The sequence below is a fragment of the Vanessa tameamea genome, chromosome 9 (assembly GCF_037043105.1).
Source record: "Vanessa tameamea isolate UH-Manoa-2023 chromosome 9, ilVanTame1 primary haplotype, whole genome shotgun sequence".
Lineage (NCBI taxonomy): Eukaryota > Metazoa > Arthropoda > Insecta > Lepidoptera > Nymphalidae > Vanessa > Vanessa tameamea.
In genome coordinates, this window is record NC_087317.1 from 9,196,044 (window position 1) to 9,207,476 (window position 11,433).

At 31.1% G+C, this 11,433-nt stretch overlaps 1 protein-coding gene across 1 annotated transcript in view; it reads right to left on the bottom strand.

Moving 5' to 3' along the window:
• LOC113395112 (uncharacterized) overlaps window positions 1-1,157 on the bottom strand; it is a 37,654-nt gene extending 36,497 nt beyond the window's left edge. The window contains exons 1-2 of the mRNA XM_064215849.1: window positions 1,143-1,157; window positions 561-727 (exon numbers count right to left, since the gene is read on the bottom strand). Of these exons, the coding sequence (XP_064071919.1) occupies window positions 561-727; window positions 1,143-1,157 (182 nt within the window). The remainder of the gene's footprint in view (window positions 1-560; window positions 728-1,142) is intronic.
• Window positions 1,158-11,433: the final 10,276 nt, after the last annotated feature.

An 11,433-nucleotide genomic window follows, 5' to 3' on the forward strand; every position in this document is an offset into this window, starting at 1 on the left:
ACGAATAACAGGCAGTAACTGCTGCAAATATCGATTACAAAAATCCTTATTAAAGATCATTGTTAAGTTATTGTTACGAACGGGAGTATCTTTAGCTGGTATAACTCTTTAGAAAAATAAGTAAAAAAAAATAATTTGAATTACGCATTCCAGCGTTCCATCGACTGTTATATATGTTATATTTTCTGTTTCTCATCACTAGCCCGTCTGTCAAAAAGATCAAGGTTACTTTGAACAGGGTATACATGGGAGACGGCGGCCGACGGTTTTGCTTGTTACAGTATAAATAGTAAAAGTTATTTTTGTATGTATTTTTTTAAGTTTTGTAATTATTTTTAATTTCGGTGTTAGTCGGGTAAGGCTATTTTCTCTATTTTTATTTAAGTCATTATAAGTAAAAATATTTGATTTTTTTTTTTTATTATATTATACATTTTAAAGTTTTTATGAAATCTATACATAAAGGCAATTTTTCAAAAAAAAATCTTTCTAAATAGGTAAACGTTTACTGTTTTAAGCTCAACATGGTCAAGAATTAAAAGATTAAAAATGGAAGTTACCTGTCGAATTTTATCTTTTTGCTGCTCATATAAAATCCCAATGAATACCACTCCTCCATAGGATTTGATTGGTGCAAATAGTACCAGAGACATGTCCCACAGTGCAACACCAAAACAACCAATATTATATGCTCGATTACGTACAGTTTTTTACGCGAATTCTGCATCTAAAGTTACATTATTTACATAGAGATTGCATTTATATATTAAAATAGAAGCGTTGTATTGATATATATTGAGAAAAAAATGGTTTTTATCAAATCTTTATTCCTTATTAATCGAACGAATTCGGAAATGAAAAGTTTAATATTTGGTTCACATTCGTCATTGAGTTCATAACGCGTACATGCAAATCCTGTCCGTAATAAGAGACGTGTAAACGACCAAAGATATCAAAACCCCGTCATATTTGAATGAGCCTTATATACTTTGCCAGAAAATTGTTTTAAAAGTCTATACTCATTTCAGAATAAATTACTTTTTTCACACTTATATAGATACTAGCTGTTACCCGTGGCTTTGCCTGCGTAGAATATGAATATATTTACAAAAAATACTTAAAATATTACGTTAATGTAATACCTCTTTGTATACCATATCGGTGTGTATTTCAGCCCTTAGAGTAGAATATCCAGGAACGTTTAAATGCGAATCAACACATTTTTAATCGGTAGCCCAAAAATAAAATTTCATGCTTCTAACTTCAAAATGACGGACTTCCAGACTAACTACAGGTTAGTACGAAATGACAACCCCTACTTTTCCCCTTTAGGCGTAAAATATCAAGAAACGCTTAAATACGTATCTACTCATTTTTAATCAGTAGCCCATAAATAAAGTTTCATGCTGCTAACTTCAAAAATGACAGATTTCTATACAAACTTTCAACCCTTATTTCACCCCCGTAGGGGTAAAATATGCAGAAACACTTAAATAAGTATTTACTCCTTTTTAATCAGTATCCCAAAAATAAAGTTTTATGTTTTTAACTTAAAAAGTTACGGACTTCCATACAAACGTTCAACCCCTATTTCACCCCTTTAGGGGTAGAATTTCGTGGGTGTCATGATATGTTAGTTTATAAGTGTACAGCCTAAAATGTAAGTTGAATGCTTCTAGTTCTAAAAATGACAATACTTTCAACAACTTGCAACCTTTCATCCCTCTTTTCAACCCTGAACAGCATTTTTCCATTTTCCATTTCCAAATAAAAAGTAGCCTATATCCTTTCTCAGGCTCTAGACTATTTATGTACCAAATTTCATTTAAATTGGTACAATAGTTTTGGCGTGAAAGCGAGACAGACAGACAGACAGAGTTACATTCGCATTTATAATATTAAGTATGGATATTATTTCTTTACTTACAAACCTAAAAAAAAAATAGTTACACAACTATCTCTCTTTCTCAAATCAGTATTTAGATATATGATTGAAGAACACAAAGCACACATCACACAATCTTTATTTATATGAGGATTTAGCTTACCTTTTCATTAACATTTTGGAAGAAACCGATTAATCTGTATATCCGTCCGATGCTCAACCATCTTCCAAGTAGTAGAATTTCATCGAAACCATTTTTGTGTTTAACTAAATTTTAATAAAATTGATTATGACATATCTAATCATTTTAGTAATTGTAACAAAATATTAATTTTAAGTTTTATGTAACATTTATTACAATATGAAATTTGAAATAGTTTAAATGTACATAATCTTGCGTCTCTTCTCTGACTAGGAAAGAGCACTCAAATTTTTTGTGCTTTTTAGTCAAGAAATTAAAAGAAACCGAAAACGCTAGCTGAGACACGTAAAGTAGTTGCTCCTGCGCATATACTTTCTCGGTCATGTATTTTTAATGTTGAAAAAGAGTAACTACTGAGTTTCTTGCCGGTTCTTCTCAGTAGAATCTACATTTCGAACTGGTGATACTTTACTTAATATAGATTGTTACATGACGATTCAAAAGTGTCTACTTGAATAAAGTAAATTTTTATTTTGGTTTTGTTTTGAAAGAAATAGAGAAAGACTTTTGCTCTATACGAGTAATATGTCCTACGAAGTCAAACCAAAAATCAAAAACAAGACAGAAACATACTTTTCTATTTTATTCTCTGCCTTTATAAGAGAGAGAGCGCTCCTACTTCTCTAAACTTAAAGTAAAAGCTTTTGAAAAATTTCCACAAATTATATTAAACAAAAGGGTTTTTTAATAACATATTAATAAAAAAAATAGAAAAAGATAATGTACAAAGAAGGGAAAATCCTTTAAAATTAATTTACTGGGAAAATTGTATTGCTCGACTTACTTCATCCGATCTATAACAAGAAATATTTACTCACATATAACAAATAATGGCACCAAACTGATGACGTCATAGGATAATAAAATATAACTCCTCGTGTACACTCTAACGTGCAATCGTAAAATAGGCCAGAACATATGTAATAAATGTACGAATACATCCAAGAAGAAGAATATCTCGCCAACAATGACGCTCACATCCAAAAAGACCATGGGTTCTTTCAAATAATACGCAACAAGAAGATGTACTATGTACTTGTATATTATCACGGATAATATTAAAACCTGAAATCGACAATTCAGTAGAGCTATTCTATAAGAACAATTCTCTATATTATATATAATTTTCTATTTCTCTTTATGTTTGAGGACATCTATGCATTCGTACTTATTGTATAATATAGTGATTATATACTTGTAATTTTATGTGTATGGATAATATAATTTCTTTGCTGATATATAATATGAGTATTCTATTTTTACCTTTATTTATTAGTTATAGATTATTTTATTTTATTTATTATTACAGCATCACCCATCTAATATTCTGTGAGCTATTACCTACACCTCTTGATTGCCTGGAAAGGATCGCTATGTAGCGATAAAGTCGCCAGAATTGTACGCTTCTTTTATTTAGGCTGTATCCATATTTTATTTTTTCTTTTCTCTTTGCGGTACAATAAAAGTATAAAGTAAAGTAATAATTTCGAAACTCACCGCTGAACGCGATCATGAATTTTCAGAATGCAATATTTCCTATTGTAATTATAATATAATAATTTAAAAGACGGATCACGGATGAACATCAGAAAAGCGTATCACCGTACGGCGTTCATTTAACGAGAGAAAATAAAGTAAGATCTTAGAGTAAGTACAATTTTTAAACTTTTTAAATCACATAGTTGTAGAGAATATAACGAGCCGTATGTTTTATATATTATTTGCGACAGTTGAAGTTTTTAATTTACATTTATCTAAACTATTCTAGGTAAAGACTTAAACTCTTACAGCCATTTTTTTTTAATACATATATTATTGCATCTTTAAAAAAGGCCATGATGGCTCAGTGGTTGCGTCTTTACCGAAAACCAAAGTTTCAAAACCAGGCTAGGTCCGATCGTTATTTATGTGCCTAATTTGTGTCTATAAATTATAATACGATAAAAGACAACATTGTGAGAAAAACAGCATAGATCAAATATTCTGCTATATCTAAGAAGAACTAAGTCTTCCCCTTACGACAAGAGAAAGACAGCCCAGTTTTGAGATATTTACGGGCTAGAGTTACTTATTTACTTATTACATAAAATCAAATTTCACCTGCCACCATATATTCCATGGTGCCATTACCAACATCCGAGTCACAACACCAAATCGTCCTTCCCAAAAGAATTTTCCTCTATAATTGTTAATTGTGTTTTTCGTTGGAATATTTATATGGCTAGCCCGCCCGGTCGCAGCTGTGGCTATTGTACTGAAATTTATTAAAAGCTTTAATATCGTAAGGACAAGCTTATTCAAAACGTTTGGAAACTTATGTCTTTTATGTATGTATTTAAATGAAACTTTGTTAAGGAATTTATATGTATGAAAATAAATATCCTTTTCAAATGAGCAACCTGATGTTTCTTGGTCACCACCGCCCATACATATCGACACTAGGGAGTTTTAACCAGCCATGTTCAATAGCATCGTTGAGAACTAATATGTTACGTCTTCTGTGCCCATATTCACACAAACCCAGACGAACTACGTACGTAGGTACGACTGAAATAACGCAGTCCATTCTATAATTTCAATTATATTATATGAAGTCTTAATTTTCTACTGTTTTTTTCGGTTTCATTCATATTAAGCGATACTGCTCCGTCCCTTATGTGAATAGATATCACCGTAAAATTGTTTATAATGTTAGATAATAATCTATATCGCGAGATTGTAAATAGTTAGAAGATTGTGAATGGTGATTCAACTACAAAAATAACTTATATAGTTTCGACAGTTCATCATATTCCAGTTAGGTTAGCTTAGAGTTTTTATAATTTAGAAAGAATTTCAGTAGATTATAATCTACTGAAGCTAGTTTAAATTAAACCTAATGCGTTAAATTGTAAGCAGTAAGTTTCGGTTTACAATCTTTCGACAGTTTACAATTTTACGAGATTATAATCTAACGGTATTTATAATTATATGGCGACATATACATTATATACTCTATAATCAATCTCTATAAATGGGCTATCTAACGCAAAATTATTTTTAAATCAAAGTACCGATTAAAAGTAAAATATTTGTCTAAGTGTCTTCATTAAACATATTTAAATGTAATAAGAGTAAAGAAAATTAATTATTTACTTACTCAGTAAAAGTTCCCAGAGACGGTTCGCTGACACTTCTTAGCATAATGTTAGCTTAGTGAAACATCAACTTAATGAAATTTCTTAAGAAAAGTAATTTTGGGCATCGCTTTTGAGCATGGCTTCATAGATCTTGATAATTTTGTTTTTTTTTTTTTTATTTTATTATTGTCTGTGATGTACATAAGATATGTAGACCTTTTTGTGCTCTTTAAAGAACCAAAGACAATGTTTAAATTTAATCTACATAAATAAAATGTATTCCCATTTATCTGTAATATTCCCTGCTGATATATATTTCCATGTTGACGCTTTTTATGTATTGTATATACTATATATGTCAAATGAATAGTATGAGTATATTTGTACATAGTTATACTACCAATTTGAAACTGCATACTTTAAATTTTGGAATACAAGTAATAATTCAACATATTTTACTCAAAAATTCAAAAGTCTTAAAGATAAATAAAGTATTTTAAGTCAAGTTTTTTTTTTAAAGAAAGTAATATATTTAAATTAATCAATACCTTGGGCCTCTTTTTTTCGAAAAATTTTGCGATACAGTTGACTATGAAATTTGACGAAGTTAAAGTTTATATGAAGAATGAGTTCAGAAAACTAATATTCTTTCATAAAATATAAGAAATAAATATAAAAAAACATTACACATTTTATCAAGAGTTTGACACACCAATATACATACATATTTCAAATGAAACATACGTAGTTTAAGTTCAACTATGTTAATAACAGAACACGTCAAGACAAAATTAAAAATCATATTGTTTTTAACAATAAATGACGATCGAATTTCGACCAATGACCGACGATTATTTTTGATAAAAAGCATTTGATAATTATCTTTCGCAACTGTTGATAATATTTGCATGTGAATAGCAAAATATATCACACGTAGTAGGCAGAGGCTGAGGTGTTAGTTCTAAACCGTTGATTAATAGGACACAGGAGACAGACTAATCTGTGCCGCTTGGCAATTTGTCACTAAACTTGTAGCATTAGCTAAGTTAACTATTTTCAACTAACGCCTGAATTTCATTAATTAATTAATTAGTTGTCTTAAATTAATTTTTAAAACTGTTACAAACTTCTGCACGAAACGTCCTACGTCATCAAATGTTTAGTACTTCTGACTTCGTACATCTTATGTCGTTTGTTAAATTATATTATACGTTTAATTTATTAATTTTAAATAATTAATGAAACTTTTTGTTTATGTGATTGGAGGCTCACCTAATGGAAAGTGACTACCACCGCCCATGGACATCTGCAACTCCGGGGGGCTTGCAGGTGCGTTGCCGGCCTTTTGTTGAAGGCCTAGGAATGAGTACGCTCTTTTCTTGAAAGTTCCCAAGTCGTATCGGTTCGGATAAACCGCCAGCGATAGCTGGTTCTATAGACTGGTTGTGCAAGGCGGAAAATGTCTTATGAATCGCAAAGTCAATATTGTTTACATTACATTACACATTACATCGAGAAAACGAAGCAACTAGTTAGTACTTTTAAAAATAATTAAAATAGAAAAACTAGGCTGTTTTTTTATATTATAATTCTTATATTAATGTACTCGTATAAAATCAAGTCTTAATGGAATTTTAAGTTTAGCTTTCTCTTGGCAGAATCATTGCCTGATTAAGTATGTTTTAATAATGTAAAATACATGTATCTAAGTACAAAATTTCACTGAGAATTCCTTTTACTATTTACGATGTAGTCTTAAGATGAAAAAAAAAGTAATATTTTAGTGAATAACGGATTCGAAGCGCCACTAAGAGTTTTATGTAAACGATTGGATTTCCGTTCTTTAAAATCCACTCAATCTGATTGTTTTTCTTTCGATCTAAATCCTTCCGAAGACAGATAAAATCCAGACAATCGTGAAACGTTTATTCGATTTAAATCGAGACAAAATCGATATTCAAATTCGGTTTACTCATATACGATAAGCTAATCGATAAATGTACTTCGGCTACTTATACGTGTTATCAACGCGACCCAAAACTTCCTTCGGGTAGACCTGATAATACTTTGAGGGACCGTTTTCCATCAAGCTGGATTTCGGGAATAAAATTTGCATACAAACGCGTTATATACGGTAATATACTTGCAGAAACTCGTTTTAGAACTAACATCTGGATTCGGTAAACTTTTAGGTACGATTGTTGTAATTTGTGTTCGAGCATGAGTACCGGTTTTATCATAATTTAATATTCCCATATTAAACGATCGACAATATGATTAACATTACTTTAAATAAATGATAATAATAACACAATTAATTAAATTGTGTTGCTTAGCAACAACAAGCCTCTGCCTGTTGAGACGATTCAGAGCTTATTTCAACACGAACCTCCAGTGATAGTTATTGAATATATAATTGTACCTGATACATGTAAGTTGCCCCAAGAGGTTCACCTTCATACCCCGCACTAGATGAATTGTAAAAAAAAACTACTACGATCGTATTTGAACATGGGATATTTAGCCGAGATCTTGATATGATTCCCACTGGGCCATAACATAAAATAATAATGATGTCAATATAGAACGCCTACACCAGAGGACGCGTTAACTATCTGAGCAACGTGCATCCCCGAAAGATTAAATCAAAGTGCTTTCAAAGACCACATAGCCGTGTATTTATACCCAAGCAGCACTGATACAACCCTAAAGTGTACATCGTTGGTCGAAAGCACTGCAGTGCGCAATTTATATAACACTTTTACTACCCAGCCACATGTTGCAGCGATTTAATGCGCTCGGTCTAATGGCCACGAAAATCCTTTAGAATTAAAAAGAATTACCTAGAACAACTTTGGGATACTCTGCAACTGTTCCTATGATCATTCTGAGTAATAGTACGTGATTATTATGAAGGGTTAAATTCGAATTATAATGTATTATACTCATATAATACTACGAATAATATATTTTATGTACAATTAATTTATAAAACATTTTATGATTGCTTCTGGTAACAGCAATTACTTTATTTTATGCAATATTTTTATGTTCATTTATGACTAATTTTGCGCTTTAGAATGAGTTACATTAGAGCTTAGCTTGTTTATTTAAATAAAGAAATTAATCTACACAAAAAATATTTACACAAATAGTACCAAGAGATCTATCCGTACTTATCGTTTCAAAAATATTATGATTTATTCAAGTAGAATATAATAAATTAGAATCATGTTACAGGATTACATTGAAAGGCAATGAAGATACTACCGAAGGGAACCGGCAAGAAACTTTTTGTTTCTCGAATTAAATACAAATAACACAAATCTATCTGTATCCACCAACCCGTATTGGATCATCGTTGAATAAATACCAAACCTTTTCGTCACGAGGAGAGGCTTAGCCCAGAAGTGGGACATTGGCAAACTGTTTTTTTTATATTTTTTTATAATACTTTTTTTGGAACTTTTTAGCGACAATGTTAAATGTCTGTCCCATCTTTCCCTTAAAAAGCAAATCCACCACCAGCAACAATAATAATAACTTTTTAATCATAGCTTATTTTAACTTAAGTGGTAAAACATTTTGACCATATCTGAGTCGGTTATAGACAGTGCGCTTTAAAAAACGCCGAAATATTTTAAATTTACATCGAAACGTCGCGTCAACTCCTGTCTCGTGGCAGCATTTGGGGCACATTCCACTAGGAAATGATGTATGTCATCCTCTGTCCCACATAAAACACAGCTTGGAGAATTTAATTTCTTCATTAGGAATCGAAATTTATTGAGTGTATCATGTCCAGCTTAAGTCATAAAGAAAACTGTTATTTACTTTTTTTTCTTTTTCAATAAGCCTATCAATATTCTTTGTTAACATAAGCTTAATGTTTATTTAATAATACGCATTGCTTATGATTTTTATACTACTACGACGTATAAAAGAAAGCTTGGCCGTTATCGATTTTCCACTCAAGTTCTATTAATGCCGTAATCCTGTTACTGTCTAATTGCTCTGTCAGCTCTTAGACTGGATTACTGAATGAAGCACGTTCATAATGCCATTGTCCTTCAGCCTACTTTGCGATACTCTATACATTTATGGAATATATATCGGACAAATCCTATTACGATTAACTTTTTCTTGGTGATTAATAATATATTAGATATTCATTGCCTACTTAATAGAGAAATGTGATATATCTATGTATTATATAAAAGGCAATGAACTCTTATTTGGTTTTTGAATAATAGGTCCATTATATCCATAGTGATACATTTTTAATTTCCAGTCAGCCCGTGAACAAAGAAGATGTTACTCTGCCGAATTAACGTCGAAATAAAAAATAATAATATTTATATTAGTTTACTTAAAATTTTAAATTAGTCTTTTTCAATTTTCGAAAATCATTTTAATATTTGAATAAAGGTAAACTTTCATATCGTATATTAAATTTAATTTAATTTCCAAGAAAATCCTGGAAAATTCAAACAACGAAATGTGAATTAACGCTATAAAAGGGGCTTCTCCACCTGGTCGATCGAACTCGATCCTCTTTGTACTCCTGATCAGATGTTTATGTTTGACGTAACATAAAATTTACATGGTGGTACTTACCACGAGCTCGTAGATGTGTTAACAGTATACAATTAATTTTATTCTCCCGGAAAATACTTTTTTATCATATTCTATTGAGAAAGGAGCAAGAATTCCATTTTTTTAATTAGAAATCAGCTAACTTGGTGGCGTTGTGTCAGCCTGGCTACGTGGCACCATCCACGTATATTATATTCTACCGCCAAAAAGCAATTCTTAGTATTGATGTGTTCCGGTTGATATGGTGAGTGAACCAGTTTAACTACAATCACAAGGGATAAAACAACTTAGTCCCAACGGTTGGTGTCGCAATGTGATGTAAGCGCCAATGTCTATGGGTGGTGAGGTTCACTTATCATCAGGTGGCACATTTGCCATGACATTTCCAATCATTAAAAATGATATTACGACAACGCTTATTCCATCATCCTTAATTCGTTAAGGGAAGTGAAGTAATTATGAGTTATACTTTATTTAACGAATTTGTGAGTGGTAATAAATGTCACTTTTTGTTAGGCGCCTTGGAAAAACATTTTGCATTAGTGTGAATTTTAAAAGATAATTAGAATATTAACAATTTTTTCTCTCGTCACTGTGGAATTTGGATATTCTGAAAATGTCAACTATGAAAGAAATATAGTTAATGCCATAAGAGGCGTTTATGCAAACAAATAAAATTGAAATGTCGATATAAAAATAATTGATCCCATTTTTTTTTATTTTTCTATAAATTAATTTGTCGATTTAACTTTCTCATGAGATCTTTACTATAATAGGGTATTATGGCGATACTTCACATGACGTAGCATGCTTAAATTAATTTTGCTTAACAAAACTATTTAAAAAGGATCTGTTTTGTTATATTTGCTTGGTTTACACAAAATATGTTAGCCTAAATAGCAAATAACTACGTGTGTTCGTCCAATTGTCGGTTTTCAATTAACATCAAACACGTCAAATTATGCAAATAATTTTGGTGACACATGGTTCGCTCAGCATTGCGTCGCACTTGCATTATCTTTTTGTAAATAAGTAATTTTTGAGACAATACCTTAGAAATTTCCGATTTTCAATCTATTTGATTGTAGATCTGTCATTCTATTAACTAAACTAAATTTGTTGTAATATAACTGTATTTTCTATTAAAAATCTGATGTTCATTTGTTTTTACGTCGTTCGATATTCCTTTAATATTTCGGTTCTTGTGATCATTCGCTTTGATATCGGTTTGTTTAATTAAACAAAGTAATATTGAAGCCGAAGGAAATGCTTTTAATGATGTAACAAACCCTACATATTATGTAAATATTATGTACATATATCTATATTGCTTTAGAAGTTGGTATTAATAAATTTATATTTGGCTTTTGCCAAACAGCTCAGAGCCCCGGAAAGGACGTGAAGCCACTTTCAACTAAACTGTCATTTTTAAACTTTTCGTGTCGGATCTGCCATCCCATTGACTTAAAAGAGTGAGGGTATAGATAGTGCACCTGCTTTTGCACACACTTGTGCACTATATGTCCTGCGAGGCGGATCGCCCGTGAGGTGACGCACCGTGGCCGAAATCGGTCACGACGACAATATCATCATTTTTATTTGTCATTTGGGTGAGGAATAAAAGAAAAACA